The sequence below is a fragment of the Colias eurytheme genome, chromosome 11, assembly GCF_061535395.1.
Source record: "Colias eurytheme isolate Ceu_HAF_F1 chromosome 11, ilColEury1 Martin Lab GWU primary, whole genome shotgun sequence".
NCBI lineage: Eukaryota > Metazoa > Arthropoda > Insecta > Lepidoptera > Pieridae > Colias > Colias eurytheme.
The window spans coordinates 12,434,183-12,454,196 of record NC_142990.1 but is presented as its reverse complement, the minus strand read 5'-3'; the positions used below and the strand labels follow the sequence as shown (position 1 = coordinate 12,454,196).

General features: G+C 34.1%; 2 protein-coding genes and 1 long non-coding RNA gene across 3 annotated transcripts in view; 1 reads left to right on the top strand and 2 right to left on the bottom strand.

Annotated features, from left to right (window-relative positions):
• Positions 1 to 4,698: 4,698 nt before the first annotated feature.
• Positions 4,699 to 6,674, bottom strand: LOC149904935 (uncharacterized). The gene is made up of 3 exons (XR_016457239.1): positions 6,392 to 6,674; positions 6,203 to 6,264; positions 4,699 to 6,128 (listed from the first exon to the last, which is right to left on the bottom strand). It is a non-coding gene; the product is annotated as an uncharacterized LOC149904935 (long non-coding RNA).
• Positions 6,675 to 8,321: 1,647 nt separating this feature from the next.
• Positions 8,322 to 10,368, top strand: LOC149904934 (uncharacterized). Its single transcript, XM_090107121.1, has 4 exons — positions 8,322 to 8,550; positions 9,082 to 9,189; positions 9,627 to 9,712; positions 10,214 to 10,368. Exons 1-4 carry the CDS (start codon positions 8,322 to 8,324, stop codon positions 10,361 to 10,363), a joined length of 573 nt encoding a protein of 190 aa, XP_089963247.1. The 3' UTR covers positions 10,364 to 10,368.
• Positions 10,369 to 11,927: 1,559 nt separating this feature from the next.
• Positions 11,928 to 20,014, bottom strand: part of Pus7 (pseudouridine synthase 7) — a 42,152-nt gene continuing 34,065 nt past the window's right edge. The window contains exons 7-11 of the mRNA XM_090107120.1: positions 16,843 to 17,028; positions 16,089 to 16,227; positions 14,653 to 14,926; positions 12,951 to 13,102; positions 11,928 to 12,316 (exon numbers count right to left, since the gene is read on the bottom strand). Of these exons, the coding sequence (XP_089963246.1) occupies positions 11,928 to 12,316; positions 12,951 to 13,102; positions 14,653 to 14,926; positions 16,089 to 16,227; positions 16,843 to 17,028 (1,140 nt within the window). The remainder of the gene's footprint in view (positions 12,317 to 12,950; positions 13,103 to 14,652; positions 14,927 to 16,088; positions 16,228 to 16,842; positions 17,029 to 20,014) is intronic.

Here is a 20,014-nt window from a genome sequence, read left to right as displayed (position 1 = left end):
TTTAGATTCAGCAAGTTACGGCTGTAAAATAATGTCTCTCTTTCATGTTTTGAATAATTGTGATTTAACTATTACTTGTGGTACTTGGACAATTTTATGTCGTAATTCAAAATGAAAATATAGCTGGAACTCCAAGAACCTTACTTAAAATTGTCAAAAAAAGCCGTAATTACGTTCAAAGTCCCAACTTTTAAAAGCGATGCATAATTTATATTTTTTCGTCCAACTTCTTACTACAAAGAAATAAATAAAGGGAATGCTAAGTTAAACAAGTCTTAACAAGGCGGAGAATAAATCGGATTTGCGAACATTTGAATAAGACGGTATTTAAATATCTTCATGCACCTTTGCCGTTTTTCCATTTCTAGTTGCGGCGCTTAAAATATGTGCATATTGAAAATGCTAGACGAATTTTGCTGGGTTATTGTTGGGTTTAGATGTGGTTAATTTGAATTTGTTGTTATTCCATAACAATAAAATTAAATAATTTTATCTGTATATAGGTTTTCAATGTAATAAAATTGTTGAAATGAGAAAAAATTAAAATTGTCGAAAGGCTTTCGAGCTCTGCAATTTTCAACTCCCATGAAAAATGTAATTTTGGCTTGAAGTGCCTTTGCTTCTATCTATAGGTACCCGCACCCCTTAAATACAATCATGAGGTCCTTAAATAAATATAACATAGATTCTTTTAGCTTAAAGATAAAATTAATCAAAATAATAAGTTTTTTAGGATTTCAGATATCCAGTGAAATAAGTAGGTATCTAGTCTATTTCCTCAATAGAAGTACATCAGTCTGTAGGTATCATTAGTTTCCAACATTTATTAATTGTTATACACCAAGAAAGTCAACATTACAGTTACCAGCTAAATTTATTACTAATCAATGGTAATAAACTAAATTATCGATACCATTAGCATATTACGATGCAGCTATAGTTAACCCAAACAATAAACTTGCGTCGTCACTTCCAAGTTCCATAAATTCACAAACTTACGTTATGCTAAAAGGTTTTAAACAAATAAAGTCCAATGAGGTCGCCTGCTACGATACAACTTCAAATTTTATTCAGTTACCTAATGTCAAAATATAATCACTATTCTTCTTTCATTGGGTTAATTTCTTCTTTCATTTTTCTAAGAAAATGAAAGAATATGGGGAGGTAATTTATGTAATTTCCATCAAGGAAAACCTCTCAAATATGGTTCTGTGAAGTAATATCGTCCTTGAGTTGTTACACTAATTTTAATGTATTTTATTTTTTTTATTTTATTGAATTTATCTCTAGATACTAGAAGTATGATTTATTTACTTGAAAACCTCACTAAAAATGTTTACCCGGGCGAACCCGGGGCGAGCAGCCAGTACAAAATAAAATAGTTTGGAAAATCCAAAAGTGCACGCCTCATATTTTTTTTTAATAATTATTTATTAATTATTATTTTTGTTTATTTAAGGTAAACGCAGGTATTAGAGACCCCTCTAAGGCAATTTCAAAATCAACCATATTTTTTAAGTATACTGGTTCTGCTAAAGATTTATAGTTTCATTTTATATGCTAGTGTTATGTATAAAAAATGTTTTTATTGAAGCAAATACATTCTAATAAAGGATTATCTTGTAAAAAATAATTTACATTGTGACTTTGTCGATTGTTGCAATTACCGACCCATAAAAACGGCTGTGAAGCTATTAACGATTTTTATGCAGCTATTCCCGATCGTATGTGAGAGGAGGCCTTTTTCCAGCAATGGAATGTATAGAAGCTAGTGATGATGATGATTGAATCTTAATAAAATGAAATAAAAATGCAAATATATTCGTATTTTTTTATTATAGTTATTTTTAATAAAACAAATGAGTACTTCTTAGTAATGAACTAAATAATTATAAACTTTTAAATTAATCAACATAATACTATTAATATATGTACATATTATATTAAATTAAGGATTTCAAACTCTAGGATATTTATTTCCTTATGCTATTTGATTGATTGCTTCGGCGAGTTGTGTTTTACTGTATACTTTTCGCCGCTTTTGTGGCTCCATATTTCTGGAAAAAAATATAATAATTATATGTTTTATGTTAATTTAACCATAAAGAAGCATTTTTTAATAGGCACCTATTATGTCATAAAAGTAGTAAAAATATATTTGCACGCTCAACTACGAGCAGAATGTTTAAGGATCAATATTATCTATATCTACAAACATCCTTATTCTACATTCTGCAAATAAAGCAATTTGAATTTGAATTTGTAGATGAGAAACTAAACAATCTATATTCGATCGGTAATAGCTTCCTATAGTTGCTATTGCCGACCCACATGGGTCGGTAATAAAGTATGTAAGTATAAACCTAAATTGTATTACCGACCCATAAAAAAAATGGTTATTTTAATTCATTTGACCATCAGACTATAAAATAGATTATAATTGATTAATGTCATACAAAATATGAACAAATGCATATTGTTTAAACAAAAAAACAATGATTTACTACTGTAACTATTCGATACCGATCCTCGAAAAATATCATAACTTTGTATAAATTGACAACGCTAAAAAATAAACACTAGACAAAAAAGTTTAGTCGCTAATAGATTTTTATGAAGACTCATAGCTTAGATTTAAACTGGTCCATAAAACCACTTGTGTTAGTGTGATACAATAACATAAAAGAAATTTAAAACAAAAAGTTACGTTGCTGCCATTGCCGACTTATGGGTCGTTGATACCTGCCACGACTTAAACTGGTGAAGCTAACACCGTCCCATTTTTATTTAAAGTTTTATCGTTTCAAATTACTTTTTATTAATAAAATGTTGTAAGAAATGAAAAGTTGACACTTAAATGCATTGACATATTTTAGTAATATAAATTAAAGTATAGATGTCATTTGTTTGTAAATGTCTTAGGGCCGATTTTTCAATCGAGAGATAAACAGTCTAATAACTACCCCTCGAATAGATTTATTCAATTATTTATCTAACTCATAACCGCTCGCCTATTTTTCAATCGTGATTTATTTGATGAACAACTATCTGACCAAATATTTCCATATTGGCAGCTCTGCTCTCGGAGTGGCGAAACAAACATATTAAATTAGTCAGGTTAGAGCGGGATAGAGTCAACTCTTGCAATTTGTCAACAACCGTCATTATGACTCACGTCTTGTATTGCTCTTGTCTTCTATGATTGTTGATTGTTGTTTTGATTCGAGTAAAGAGTTTGGTTAAATTTGTGTTTCAATTTATATATTTTACGATGGAAACGACATACTTAAAGGCAGCGTTCGGCAAATTTTCAATGGCATGGTCATCAGTACTATCAAAAACATCAATTTCAATATGATTTTAATTGATAATAATTATATAGAAAGAGGTTTAATTGATAATAATTCTACGCTCTATGTTATGACATACGAAAATATCCCAAATTTGACGCGTCAGTTGTCAACTCAAACGCCTAACCGTCGAATAGCGCGCTATCTGGCCGTTGGAGCGGCAAATAGATTTATTCCTCAAATAACGTAGTTATTCGATAGATACGCCCTATTCGTCTGTTGAAAAATTGAATATTTTGTTAACTGAAGAATAAAGTCTATCTAGCTGTTTATCTGGGCATTGAAAAATCGGCCCTTAAAAAGATAAATCACAGTACTTACCCGAAGGAACAACGGAACAGTACGAAACGTCCTGCGTCCACGCTACCCCGCAGCAACTTACGTATTTTAACTCTTTTCTGCACAGTTATTCACACTAACGTAAAAGTATACGATGCTCAAGTAATACATTCGTGTAAAACTTTGCCTACCTATAGCTAGAATAGTTCTGGAAACGTTTAAATTTCGAATTACTTTTATAGGTCGGTAATACCTTCAGATTTTCGATGGGTCGTTGATAGCTGCGTTTACCCTAATAACAATTAAACCACATCGAATCAGACCCTGAAAAATGAAAGGGTTCTATTCCTGAGCATACTCAAGCGTAAGAGAAAAAAAAAGACTCGATTAGTAAAGTATTTCGGTCGCTATCGTGTTAACAAGAAAAAGGATCCGCACATACAGACACACGGACGTCCAAGACAGAACTTTTTTAAACTGTTTTTTAACTAGTTTAAATAACAAAAATAACATCAAAAATATCATGAACGTTAAAAATAGTGTTTTTTCTTAATATGTGTGTGTATGTATTATCTTACAAGTGCAATGTATGATACATAAAGACATTTTAAGTTTGAAAAATCAGATGTTTTGCGCGAAGTGACAGTAGTACCCACCTCAACGCTTCGCTTATGAGGCGTGCAATAAGCAATAAGTTTCATATTTCAAGTATATCGCTAACCATCAATCTGTCATCGCACAATGGGTATACCCACAACGTTTGGTAATCGGAAATTTGGTGTATTGTGAACGCACAAAAACGTTGTACAGGTGGGACGGTGACCATGTATTGGGGGAAATTTGGATATATTCTTATCTTAATATTAATAATTTAATATTAATTCTATTATATTGCACTTCCCAATTTATTTATTGCCTGTTAGTGATCTTGATTCTTAACACAGTAAATAGATTAATCGTCTTCGCTTTGCGTTGGGACAAACGTTTTTCGTAAGCTGTGCCTCCCGTTTTACCGGTTTCACATGCAGACCGCAAAACCACGGCAGAAGTAAGTATAATTAAGACGATACACAAAAAAAAATCCACTGCTTGGCGGGCGGAGTCTAATAGCTCGCTATCGCGAACGCGGGTGTGCGCGAAGTCATTCTTGCAAACTCGCCGCGCTGCCGCTGGCCGACTCGGGACAAACATGTATGGAGTCGTCATACAGTTATAATATTGTCATACATTTATTTAATTGTTGATTTATTGGTTTTATTTTCTTGCTTATAAACAAATAATCTTCTTTTTAACAACTACTTAGACATTATTAATAATTATTATCATTTCGTAATGTTTACTTTATTACAAAATAATACAGGTTATAAATAATCTTTAAAATAACAAAAAATATTGTTACTCTGAAAAAATGAAATGGTACTCAATAACGCGGACTACTGAATTGATTTAGATAGAATTTGATGCTGACGTAGATATTACATCATGCCCAGAAATGAAAGGTACTATTTCTGAAAGAAGTTATAAACCCTAATTCTTCTCAGTCAAAGTCAACAGTGGAAGATATCACTAATACAGTAAAACTGATGCGAAACTTTGGATGTTAATTTGTATATTTTTTTGTTAGTTGTTACTTAATCACGTCAAGACTACATTACCAATTTTGATAAAATATAGCTAATTGCCTGGATTTACACATAGGATACTTTTTATCCGAACTGAACACTTCTGTGGGAAAAAACAGGATTCACGATATAACCTAATTCCACGCGGGCAAAGCCGCGGTCGGAATGATATTTTTTTAAATAAAAAAATTGTTTAAAAAAAAACACAAAATATATTGACGCATGTATTTATTTTTTGCACTCTATTATAATTGTAATTATTCATTACAAATAATCAAAATAAAATAGCCAGAACAAAGTTAGGCCCTGGTAGGGTAGGTAGGCAGGTACAGCAATATGAGACGAACACTGGCTTATTTATACCAATAATAATGTATTATAAACATTAAATTAAGTTTACAACAAAAATACATAATATTAGCTAATGTGAAAACGAATCAACCAATCATCCCACAACAATGAAATGTGCACACAAATATTCATCCAAATCGGTTCATGTGATTAGGAGGAGTGACTGCAGCGCCATCTTCCGGGCCCAATTGTGTTTCCAGATCACCCAGGAACTCAATTTAATATACTTACACAAAATTTTTCGAAATGAAAACTCACATTACTATGTAAATATGAATATAAACCTGTTTTAGTACTAAGCAATTTCCCGCACAGGTGTAGTAAGTATAAATGAAATAAATATCAACATCAAATTATTTATACAACATACTTATCTACCACCTACTAACAAATGTAATTCTTGAAATTTTTTCGTATTTTTTTAAATATAATACTACTCCAATGAGCTCCTGTTCCATATTACGGCCACCATACTTCCACTAAGTTCACCATGATTTTTTATTTCTTTGCACTTTGTTGCTTTTTGCTAAAAATGGAATCATGCGATAAAACCAGTAGAGCGTTGATAACATACATTTTTGACTGAATAAAGGTACTTACGAAGGAGTGGGTTCACATTGTGAACAATCAGTGGGTTTATTTTCCTTCTGGATTCCGGATTTCTGAAAAGATTATCTATGCTATAAATGAAAAAAATCTTACACATTCGTTATGTACTTAAAACAGGGGTACATATCAAACATTGTCTATAATACAATTATCATCAAATTTAAAATAAAACCAACTTACTTCATTAATTTGTTCCAATTGTAAGCATTCTTTTTCCTCCAACCTTTATGTTTCTTCTTCTTATTTTCTTTATTGTCCCCATTTGTCTCATTTTGTCTTATTGTGTTGTCACCCTTTTTTACGATGGCGCGAGCGACACAAGTTCCCCGTGTGACGGCCGTAGCGGGAATGACTCGTGCAGCGATCGGGGTAGGAAGGTACAGGGCGGCTCTCGCTATATTGGCTGGTCGCGCGCTAATTTCAAGTATTTCTTGTTTATTTCAAAACCATCGCATATTTCAAAATTCTAAAACGGTAGACGTATAGGTTGTATATTTTATAGTTAATATCCAAAAAGTCGTAACTTTACGTTTGTTATTTTGAAGATGCCAGAGATTTAAAAAAAATAACAATGAGAACTTTGTATTTTTTTTCTATCGAGAAAATATCATGGAATCATGTTTCTAAAACGGTAGACGTATTGTGTTACTATTGAACTTTCTTGTCAAGAATTTTCATCACGACAACTTTAATAATATAAAAATTACGAAGGTTTAAAAAGGGCCGTAAATGTTAGAAAAATTAATTCATCACCTTAATAGTAAGTTGTATAGCTTATATTTCCACACATACGTAGGACAGGTTATAGGCAAATGTAATGTTACGAAAGCTTAGGGCCATTTTTTATTTCCAATGCATCTTGACATAAAAAGATTAAAAAGCATAAACAAATGAACAATTATTATAAGTCTTTAATTAAATGAACACTGTCGAATTATTAGACTCGGAAAGAATTTTTTTACATTTAATGGCTATCTTTCCGATAGAAGATGAAATGAATCTATCTGTATTAATACAATATCTTGACGAGAGCGAAATACATGACACGGTGGTATGAAAATTATAAAGTCCAAGAAAATCCCACTACACAGTCACCCTACAGTATAATGGTACGGGCAGACAGGGCTCGTTTGGTCGCCGTACAAAGCTCCAATTCAAACAGGCCGTGCTTCGTCACCTCTATAACCGATTACGTTTTCTTCAATACATCACATTTGAATACGATTTTTTGGATGTGTTTTGATTTATTATTTTATTTGCATTTTTCGTTTAAATCTAGCTTCCAGAAATTATAAACTAACGGTAAGTATATGAATATCGGTGGAAAAAATATTATGTACAAATACGTTAAAAACATGTAGCAGATAGGTATGTTTCGTTTTAACCTTATTCATTTAACTCCATAATCTTGTATATGAACTTTATTACGTACCAGTCTTAATTCTAAGATGTACCGGGAAATTCTACATTTTTAGTAAAAGTAAATAACGATTAACGTTTAACAGGTTGTTTGTGTAGCAAATGAAATTTAGCAAAAGAACACAGACTACGCGTACGTCAAATATCGGTTTAACAATAAGAAAACGTGAACATTCGAAATAAGGATAAACATATCCATTCCAAACGATTTTCCTAGCTCCATGTTACATAAAAAACAGTCAAATCACGACGATTAGTGCGAGCTGTAAACCTTATTGTTGTCACCTCAATACCTTACTCAATCCGATACAAATACCCTTCAGCTATTTAAGGGACTATCCTCAAATGCCCACTGCAGTTATCAGTGGAAAATTGGAAGGAAATCTTGTTAAATATCATTCTTATCTAATAATGGAATAGATAATTCGTGTAAAAGAAAAACGTAATCGATCATTTATGTTAATAATGTCGAGTGGAATACGTTCATAAGTATTAACTAATACATAACTAATTAAACAACTTTTAACCAAATCATTATTAACCAACTTCAAATTTAAAACAGAACTCAACTACAAACGTTAAAATTAAGAACTAACTTTTCTGGATGAACAATTGAAACAAAGATCTCCTAAAAACATTTTTCATTAATAACAAACAACCACATTAATTACTTAAACCATTAATTAAAACCATGAACCAATCAGAGCCCCTCGATTTATCAACGAAAACGTCAAACCTAAAAATCGTCGATTTCAAATTCTTATGCGGTCTCAACGATCACTTGATGAAGTTGTACGAAAGTACGAATAAGTTGGATAAGGCAGTGTGCATGAAACCTAAGAGTGTGCTGCCTTGTGAAGTGTGCTTCAAGACGTTTGATAGGCCGTCGCTGCTCAAGAGGCATATGCGTACTCATACCGGTAAATACTAATGTTATATGGCGAATAGTGTGTGCTGTTTTACTGGTAGGTCATGAATTCATCCTACATTGTATGTTACTAAAAACAAGCCATGCAGTTTTAGAAGTGCGAGTTGGACGCGCGCACCGAGGGCTCCGGACCGAACAAACCCTTTTTTATTATATTATGTTGTTACTATGCTTTTAGCAATATTTCCTTTATCTGTACTTGCTTTGTACCAAATTTCAAAATTCTATGTTCATGTGATGTAGGTTATATACCCTGTAGGTTATGATTCCCTTGCAAATGTCGAATTTGCAGCATGTATTCCACACAAATATTGAAATCTATTCACTCATTTAAAATTTATTTTTTATGTCAAAAATTAGCCTTTCCTATCTCATTTTCAAGTCTAGTAAAGACTTGAAATTCTTAATTTCATCCAAATCGGTTTAGCAATTTAGGCGTAAAGGATAACAGACGAACAAACAGAGTCACTTTCTAAATTAAAATGTTAGAAGATATATTTGAGTGGAAATATAATTCAAATAGGATTAATTTATATATTTATTTCAGGAGAGAAGCCCCACGTGTGCAATATTTGCGGCAAAGGTTTCAGCACGTCCAGCTCTCTCAACACTCACAGAAGAATTCACACCGGTAACCTTTTATTATTATTATATTTTTTTTTTTTTAATATTTATCTACATACATAAAAATCAATTGCTATTGGCTAGTCTCGTTAAACCTCAAGAACAGCTGGGCCGATTTAGATGATTTTGAATGTCCATCGTAATTCAGAGAAGTTTTAAACGGTTTGAAAAAAATTACGGGTGATACGAAGCTCGCTGGGTTATCAAGTTAATATTAATTTCGATCGTTAGTTCACTATATCCAGTTGTGAGGAATGTTTAAGTTTATCTATGGTTTTTGTTCCCTAACGTGTACCTACAATACAAGCGTTATAGAGAGATCAGAGAACATGTACCTTCGAGGGATAATCGCTTCCCTTTTCACATTAAAAAATAATAATTTTACTAGGTATATGTATAATATTTAAGTAGTTACCTAAAATTAAAATTTTATATTATTTGCAGGTGAAAAGCCACACAAGTGTCCGGAGTGCGGAAAATGCTTCACAGCGAGTTCCAATCTTTACTACCATCGAATGACACATACAAAGGTTACCTTTTTAACTTTACCTCACTAATGTTTTTCGATTATATTGTCCGATACAATAGATTATCAATCGTTACTTAGTTTTGTTACGTTGTAAGTTTTCAGCAATCTTAATTAACAATGAACACAAATCAAATTATGAATTAGGTACTATTTCGTATATACTTTAGCAAAATAAGAAAAATGAAATGTTTAATGGTATTCATAGGTATAAATTATCTTACAATTTTCATCATCACAAATATTTATAACGATGTGTCCATTTTTAATCACTACATAGTATAAAACAAAGTCGCTTTCTCTGTCCCTATGTATGCTTAAATCTTTATAACTACGCAACGGATTTTGATGCGATTTTTTTTAATAGATAGAGTGATTCAAGAGGAAGGCTTAGTATATTTATTATGTTTTAGACAAAGCGGGCGAAGCTGCGGGCGGAAAGCTAGTTAATAATAAAAAAATATTTTACGATAATATTATTTATCTTTTTTTTATTGTCTTTCAGAACAAGCCCCACAAATGCACATGGTGTCCCCGGTCGTTCCCCACGCCGGGGGAACTGCGGGCACATTTGCAGTCCCATAGCGGGGCCAAGAGTGTAGCGCAGTGGCCCTTTGCGAAGTTACAGGACTTTCGGACGGGTTATAAGAAATAATTTAGTGCAATTCTAATGTGTAGGTTGTAATTTTATTGAAATTGAAACCTAAAATTAACTAGGTACCATATGTTGTGATAAATTAAAAATGAAAATAGTCATGTTAGTAATTGTTGATTATGTTTCTTCTTTCTTCTTTCAAGCCTTAATTCACCCATAGTCGGGTATAGGCCTCCTCATGTTTTTTCCATTCTTTTCGGTCTTTGGCCAGACGCATCCAAGATTTACCCGCTGTTTTAGAAATATCGTCTGACCACCGTGCTTTCGGTTTGCCTGGCTTACGTCTACCACTCCATGGTCTCCATTCCGCCACTTTCAACGCCCATCGTCCGTCGCTCCTTCGGCACATGTGGCCTGCCCATCTCCACTTGAGTTGGCATACTTTGAGAACAATATCAGTAACCTTTGTACGTTTTCTGATAGTTCTATTTGGTATGTGGTCTAAAAGGGAGATTCCGAGCATGGCACGCTCCATTGAACGTTGAGCTACTTGCAGTTTGTGAGTAACTTTTTTAGTCAATGTCCACGTTTCTGCACCGTATGTGATTGAAGGTGTGACGCATTGATCGAACATTCGCCGCCTGAGAAATAGTGGGATCTTCTGGTTTTTAAGGATATCGGCAAGTTTACTGAAAGCCGCCCAACCTAGTTGTATTCTTCTGTCTATTTCATCTGTCTGCCCATCCCCTTCCAGTTGTATGGTTTGGCCTAGGTATATGTATGTTGTTACTCTTTGTATTGTGTGTTCCCTAACGGCTAAGCTGATTATGTTTGTTTGATGCATTGATTATGTTTGTTTGATGCATTATATGATATGAAATTACCTTTTCGTTATAATTATTGTTTGTCTGATATGTTATAATGTAATACCTATATCTGATTTACGAAATAGAAAATGGGTCCCTATACTATCTGTCCTCGTTTGAAGTGAATAGATATTTTCTAATTAAATCGGTTCATAGATTTCTATTATTAAATGTGTAAATGACTAATATTATATTATTATTAATGTTCACGCTAAGAATTAATATGAATATGTTTATTAGGTCCATATTTATAGAAAATGAATGACACGATGATTGCATTTGTGAGAAAAACGTTGTTATTATTATTAGTTGTAGTAATACTTAAGTATAATGTTGACTTAAGCACAATTTACCAAAGATTAAACTATTAAGAGAACTAATAAATATAATAAGAGATATATTGTTATTTTATTTCACCTTATTTCTTAAATTTACCTACTTATATTTTAGTGACTCCAAAACTACAGAAATAAGTAGTTCCTAACTATAAACTCATTCATAGCAAAGATTAGTAATTTTAAGAGAAATTCATATATCTCATAAATAGTTCATACATCTCATAAATAGTTAGACTATTTCTAAAATTAAATCTTTTGAATAAAATCCGACTAAAAAAGGAATTTCACATAAAGCTAAATTAGAAATATTTATACACAGAGAAGTCATAGGAATATAAATTCTTAAACCACCTATATAACGATTATCTTGATTATCATTTAAAAAGAGTCAAAATAAAACAGCAAAATTTCTTTAATATTTTATCCATCATTCATCTTAGCTTTCTTACAATCACCATTCTCACTATCATCTTCACCTTTCCTCTTTTCCGCACCATCCTCATTTCCTTTCTTGACATTATTTTCCTGTTTGACATTTTCTGGTTTGGAATTTTCTTGTTTGGAATTTTCTTGTTTGACATTTTCTGGTTTGGAATTTTCTTCGCTGACATTTTCCCGTTTGAAGTTTGCTTCGTTGACATTTTCTTGTTTGATATTAACTTCGTTGATATTATGCTTTTTGTGATAGTTGTTCTGTTGAGCTTGTGTGTCGGAGGAAGTATCGACTCGGAGTAGTTCTCGTAATGCCATAGTAGCGTAGACACTGGTTGGTAATATCATTGTTATGAGAAGCGCCTTGTATTTGCCATCTGGAGAAGAAATTAATATAGTTTTAGTTAAATATTTAAAACGAATATAATTTTGATGTATAACATTCGGTATTAAGTTGAATGCACTATGTTTTTATCAGTTTGTGCTACAACAATGTATGGAAACAAGGAATTCATGATTGTTACTGAAATAAATGGTGGCATTGTGTTTTAAATGTTATTTGAAATAAATTTGTTATCTATACTAGTGAGCCAACGATTTTATATCTTGCATTAAAGAGTCGAGTATATTAAAAAAATATCATAGAAACTTCTCTGCGTTCGAGCAACGTTCACAATAAAAATGTCGTTTATAATTAAAAAGCACAATATCCAAATAATTGATTCGTTGTTAACTCTCGTCTCGTATATTAAACCGAATCACTCATAGTATAAAACAAAGTCGCTTTCTCTGTTCCTATGTCCCTATGTATGCTTAAACCTTTAAAACTACGCAACGGAATTTGATGCGGTTTTTTTAATAGATAGAGAGATTCAATAGGAAGGTATATAATTTATTTTAGGTATATAATTAATTTAATTTAGGTATATAATTTATTATGCTTCAGACAAAGCGGGCGAAGCCGCGGGCGGAAAGCTAGTTTTATATATAAAAAACAACCAAAACACTAACCTTTCACCTCCCCAGTGTCCTTTTTCCCCGCAATTTCATCAGCATCCGACAGAAAAAGATCTGCGAACGGATCGTCATATCTCACCGACCGCCAGCTCACGGACCGAGCACGAACTAGCGCGTGTCTGTAGCCACCACATAGTGAATATTCCCTGTTATAATAATATATTAGGTATAATTAAAAAAAATTGTGATAAAAAAAGACGTGTGTCACTCGGGGACTGCCGCGGTAAAGCTATTGCATGCTATGCCTTCAAGCCACACCTCCGCGCCCGTCCCCGTGGGGAGCGTGAGGTTTTTTTCGTTACGGAATTTCTCGATTCGGTCCCCGCGCTCAAGGCCCGCGATAGAAGCTATGTAATTGCTTAAAAAGAAATAAAATTTATATTATAATCTATTAATCAATCTGTTGTTGGTACATGGGTTGATCCAAAAGTAATGATAATCAATATTAAACAAGGTCATTACAGTTAAAATTATTATGTATTCCTCTAGATAGTCTTCTAACTAGATAATATACATCGATATTTTTTTCTTAAACTTAAAAAAAAAAAACTTTGACTTCATCCACAAAAACCCCTCTACTGCGGCCATCACTTCGCTGTCGTCTTAAAATTTTTTGCCTCGAAGGTGTTTCTTGTGCCGAGGAGAGAGATAGAAATAACTAGGAGCTAGATCTAACAAACAGGGTGGGTGTTCAAGCATTTGGAATGCCGATTTTTGAATGGCAGCCATTGCAACTGACGCTTTGTGATCTGGTGCGTTGTCTGGGTGAAACAGCATTCAAGCCCGCATTTTGCCATGTCTCTTTTCCTTACTAACCTACTGCAATCTTTTAATTTGGTATGTGTAGTAAGAGCCCAATACAGTGGCTACCTTCTTAAAATATCCCACCATAATTATTCCTTCAGCGTCCCAAAAAACTACCGCTTTAATCTACCCCACTAATTTTCACTTTGAATTTCTTCATCGTCACTTTGGAAGCTCGCATCCAGGAGATTAATTGTTTCTTGGTTTCAGCATAAACATGGTGAACCCGGGTAACGTCCATGATCACAAATCGTGACAAAAAATTATCCTGATCTCATAAAAAATTTGGAAATTCACCCTCTAAATGTCGAATCGTTGTTTCTTCTTTTCGTCGGGAAACATTCTGGCACCCACGGTTCACATTCAAATTAATGTAAATACTTGGAAACGTGGCCTGTTGATATGATTTTTTTGTGATAACTTAGTGAGTACATGAGCAAGCAAAAAATAATTATTTTATATTTTTATGTGCACAGGAAATACCCAATTATCATTACTTTTGGATCAACCTAGTAACTAGGCTCGTAGCCTAGTTACCAACAACGTATTTATGTAGAATTGATTGTGTAGTTTTTTATGGTTTTTTATACGCCTAATTCGTACTTTGTCCTAGGTTCGATTCCTGATGGGGACGAAGAAAAAATATCTAGGTTAGGTAGGATACAGAAGGCTGACCCACCTACTTGCCAATAGAGAAAATCGATCAATGTAATAGATGTATAATGCATCTGCCCTATACGCCACTCAGGGGAAAACGGACTTCACTTTCAAATGTTATTAAAAAAAACAAATAAGAAACTTATCTCCCTGCATTGGCAACACACTAAAAATTGTAATCACCTTAGTATAAGCTTACAAATATCCTTAACTTCTAGGTAACAAAAGCACTTACTTAATCTTATGTTTCATTTTCAACGTCAGACCATCTTTAGTGAGTAATTCTTCATAATACTCCTTTACATTAGGGGGATATTCCACACTATGTCCGGGCAAAGGTAGAACAATATCGAAAATGGTATATTTCCCACTATCTATATCTTCTTGAGTTAATATTTTGACTCGAGGGATCTTTTTGGGAACATTTCTTTCCTCTTTCTTCTCTGTTTTCTCTAGTTCCTCTTGCTCTATGTCGTCTAATGTGCTAGAGTCATCTTCCTCTACTGTATCTGGAATGATAAATACGTATATTAAGTATTGGTTTTGATTTTTGTTTGTGAAGTCCCATGTCCCCAAGTGGGGTAAGGGACAGATGCATAAGGGCCGGCGCCCACTGCCGGCACGGCATGGCATGGCAGGGCAGAGGTTTTATTACTAATGAAGTTATTTTGAATCTTATTTCAATCAGTTTAGAATTCAAGTTACTTTATTTCGATGCCACGATGCCGCGACGTGTTGCAGAATGCTGCAGCATGACGCGGCACGCCGCGGGATGCGGTGGCATGACGTGTCTTGCTGTTTCATTCCAAGGAATGTCGCGGCGCGCCATTGCATCCCGCGATGCGTATGCGTCACTTTGGGGTCGAGGAATTATGATTACTAGCTAGTTGAAATAAGGTTGAAACTTATGCAGCATTAGCGCGGAGCAAAACTGATGGATGCCAGAGTGGCTGGGCTTTTAGCAGGATGCTACTGCATGTCACTGAATGCCGCGGGATGCCACTGCACGCCGCGGGATGCCATTGCACGCCGCGGGATGCTCTGCCGTGCCATGCCGTGCCGTGCCGGCAGTGGGCGCCGGCCCTTATACATCTGTTTCACTGATCGATTTTCTTCAGGGACAAGTAGGTTATCAGCCTTCTGTGTCCTACCAGACCGAGATATTTTTTTTCTTCGTCTCCACCGGGAATCAAACCCAGGACCCCGCTACGCTCACGCGTCAACCACTGTACCAAGGAGGCGGTCCAATGGTTTTGATACTTTATCGTAAATGTCCATAAAAATTATAGCGTTGTTCAAACCATAATTGGCTTGTAAAATGGCCATTATATGCGTTGTTATAAGCCAATATCCATTGCAAGATGTTTGGTCCATCAAGTAATAATTTTTGATGATATTATATTATAACTCATCGACATAATTATTTATAAATTTTATTCAATTTTTAAAGCAAAATGTACCTAAATGTAATTCACCATCACCATAAAATATTTTGTAATCCTTATGGTTTTGCGGGTTGTCTGGCAGATATCGCTTATAGCGATAAGCAATATTTTTGTGTGCAATAAAGAATTTTTCATTCATTCATTCATTATAACTCATATCTTTTTCTGTCTTTCAAGTTCGAATATAGTTAAATAACTTTGTCTTAAATATGAATATCTTTCTTACCTTCTTCAATTTCTTCGAGCGGCACCAAATCCCCGACCGCCGGCTTATACGAGAAGCGCTTTAACCTCTCGGATACAACTTTGTTCCAAATGAGAGATTGATACGAGTGTAAGTAGAGCAGACGTGTGTTTCGGGGCACCTAAATTATAATTAATATTAGTTTCTCATTATAATGAGTGATGTTATCGAATTTATAATACCAATTAATAACAATATATACGCAACAATACATACGCAATCTTATTGCAATTAGCTTTTTTATTATAAAATTTACTATTGCATATCATAAGGACAACAATTTGGGGGAGAAATTATTACAATTTCATTGAAAACGTTTGACTGGACGATGAAATTTGGTAATAACAACGATGACAGTCTGTAGTAATTATTATCATAATAACATAGGTTATAATATTATTTAATGATTGTGATGATGATGCTTATGATGAAAGTGATGGTGGTAATGGTAGTTATAAAAGTTTTGATAATGGTGGAGTTTGAGTTTGAGTATGCAGCGTCACTCAGCTACTCGCTCACTCAGGCTGTGGAGCGTCACTTACCATGGCGAGCGCGCGGGCGTCCTGTGCAGGTTGCTGCGCGAGCGCGTGTATGTCACTCATGCTATGGAGTGTTACTAACGCTGTGGAGCGCCACTCAGTCTGTGGAGCGTCACTTACCATGGCGAGCGCGCGGGCAGGCTGTGCAGCATCACTCACGCTGTGGAGTGTCACTAACACTATGGAGCGTCACTTACCATGGCGAGTGCACGGGCGGGCTGTGCAGGGCACTGCGCGAGCGCGTGTATGAGGCGCGCCTCCGCGGCGCAGTGCGGCGCGCGGCGCGGCAGCAGCGCGGCGCCCGCCACAGCCCCGCTGCTGTGGAACGCGCGCAACGCACCCGCCATCGGACCTGCACGCTCCTCGAGAATGCTATGGATGGCCTGCGTAATAGCGATGCTATTTAATTTATAAAATAACATCGCCATTACTAAAATAATCATGATACAAACTAATATTTTAAAGACTTAAACTTCGTAACTTTGCATTTTTGTAGGAATAACCTTCAGACCTACGAGTTAAAAATTATGTTGTTTGATGTTTCTTTATAAGATCATGCATTGCATGACTGATTCAAGCTTGTTATTGGAAAAAATAAAATTCAGAATTCGCAGAATTTCCTCACGTTGCAAATACACATTTGAATGCCTTTTTAAAAAGAGCAGCCAAATTTTATAATGATAAATTATTAGACATGGATATTTTTCAATGTTCTTGTAATACCTAGTTATAGAAATAAATTAAGAAATATCATTTTATGTAGCTAATGTGTAACTTATGTATAATTTAAATTATTTACTTTTCTAAGTTTGTAATGAAATGTAGGCTTTATTTATTATTTTAAGATTAAGATTAGTTAGTTCATTTGCGTGAGGCTTGTTTTCTTTTTTATATGCTGTTTTTCTTTTTTTAATAATAGAACATGTTGTGTGGTCGTAGTGAATTTTAGAACTTTATTATATTAAATCATGTATGACTGTTATGTTCTTATACAAATAAATAAATAAAAATAAATATATTGCTAGAGTGTACGATTAAGTACCTAATCGTACAGACAATGCAAATTCCCGAAATACAATCCGTCGATGTTGCATCTTTTATTATAATGAATTAATTATTTTAACATAGTAGTTCGCAATAGGAATCCGCACCGGGCGGAACTCCATCATAAATCCCAATCTCATCTCATCCCATCAGTTCATAGTGAAGAAATAAATATCTCTATATATCTCAATCTTGAATATAATTTATCCCAACCCCCAACGTAGAGTGTCGAAAAATTATCAACTAAATTTCCAAAAAAACCAAGGGGAAGAACAAAAAACAGAAACAAAGAGCAAGTAAATGCATATTCATTTTCCATATACGTCCACGTAAAAACGTCCTGTGTCGCGTACGTGTGCTAATAGCATTATAGCAAAGCATAGCAATATTAAAGCCTAATCTTAGTAGCTTAGTTTTAATTATTACCGGCAGCATCCCCAGGTGTACGAACCGTACAGACAGGCAGTAAACGTTAAAACTTTTATGTGAACAGCTTACTGTATTGATGTTGAAAAAAATTGAATAAAATGAAAATTTGAAAATGTACTTTGTACGAGCAAGCACGTCCAAAGTGCAATAAGGTGCTTTGCTTATTGCGTAACTCAAAAAGTTTCCAATATTTTAAACTTTATATTATATTCAAATCAGTTCATCGTCGACGGTCATTAAGAGTACCTCGCGTGACTCATCCATTTTATTACAAGTTTCCGTTTAATACAAGTTTCAATAGTTTAATGATTCTTTTATTTCTAATTATATTTATTAATTATATACAAGTACGGGATAGGCCCGTACATTCTGGTCCTTCGAGCAACCGTAAAGCGGGACCCTTGTACGTTCGCGTGTGTGGTTCCGTAGACCTGTGCACCTGTGGCAATACATTGCATTGTAGATGTTAAATCCTAAGTTAAGTTAAGTTGTTAAGTCACAATGCAATAGATGGCGTCACAAGTTGTTTAGATGGCGCTATCGAAATGTTTTATTAAAACCGTATTATAACATTATTGTTGTTGATAATATACGATTGATACGCCCTCTAGTGTTTTATTTCAAAACTCTTATTGTGGCATTTTTGGGATTTATACAGTAGACAGGTGCAGATACTTGAGATACCAAGCGTACTTGAGGAGGTGATGAAACTGGATACTGAGCTATCGCGAGTTAAAATGATTGAAGGCAGTAAATAATAAAATGAACTCGGTCTCATTTAGAGAGAAATCAACGCCGCATTTGGACATACTAACGTTCAGCGGAAATTTCCAGCAATGGATATCTTTTAAGGATTTGTTCAATGAAACCATACATAGCAATAATTCATTACCGAATGCTCAGAAAATGCAACACTTAAAAAATAAATTGAGAGGAGAAGCGTCGTAATTAGTACAACACTTAACCATAAGTTCCGATAACTATCTTTGTTGGGATATTCTAAACCATCGTTATAATAATATGCGAATTATATTTAACTCTCATATTCAAATTATTTTATCGATGCCTAGTGGGCAACACAACAGTCAGCTGGGCAAATAAAGAAAATACATGACACTACCAACGAGTGTCTCAATGCCATTAAAGCCATGGGGGTTAACATAACGTCTTGGGATCCTCTTATAGTGCAGATATATATATATACTATCGCAGAAATTGGATGCAGACACCCACTCATGATTATATTGAGTCGCTAAAGAACCCTAGAGATTTAGCAACAATTTCTAGATTTTCTTGAAACAAAATTTATGTCATTAGAGTCTTCCCGAAGAAAACAAGATTTAATCAAGCCTAAACAATTACAATATCAAGACAACTATTCATAAGTGAAAGTCTATACATATTATTAAAGACGACTATAGTTTTTGCGAAACGACGCCAAAGGAAAGTAAATGTAAAACGACAATTTCGGCTTGCAAGAACAGATGGTTGGAGCTAAGCAGCTTAAATAAATATTTTTTCTTTTGTTGTGAACCATGTTTCATAATAGTTATATGCAATGATCAAATTACGCCTCTACTACTCTGAAATCTTTAGTATTGAAGAAGGATGCGTTATAAAATCATCCGATTTCTTCGTTGTCTCTCACAGTCGAAGGGAGAATAATCTGAATATATAGTCTTACATGCCGGCATCGCCCAAGATATCTCAGATCAACAATGTCATAAACATCTCCTTACCGAGTGGCTCTACAAATAATACCCCTGTCTCGTCTCTCAATTATAACAACCAGCATCAAGATATTCAGCGAAATATTGAATTCTTTTATTGAAATTCTTTTATTTACTCTTAAATAAAAGAATTTCATAATATAATTCTTTTATATTATGAAATTCT

Bases quoted from the DNA above. Each gene is read 5' to 3' on its own strand.
- LOC149904934 (XM_090107121.1), top strand. From the start codon at position 8,322: ATGAACCAATCAGAGCCCCTCGATTTATCAACGAAAACGTCAAACCTA. The intron at 9,190-9,626 runs GTAACCTTTTAT...TATTATTTGCAG, and splicing joins TCACAGAAGAATTCACACCG to GTGAAAAGCCACACAAGTGT. The intron at 9,713-10,213 runs GTTACCTTTTTA...ATTGTCTTTCAG, and splicing joins ATCGAATGACACATACAAAG to AACAAGCCCCACAAATGCAC.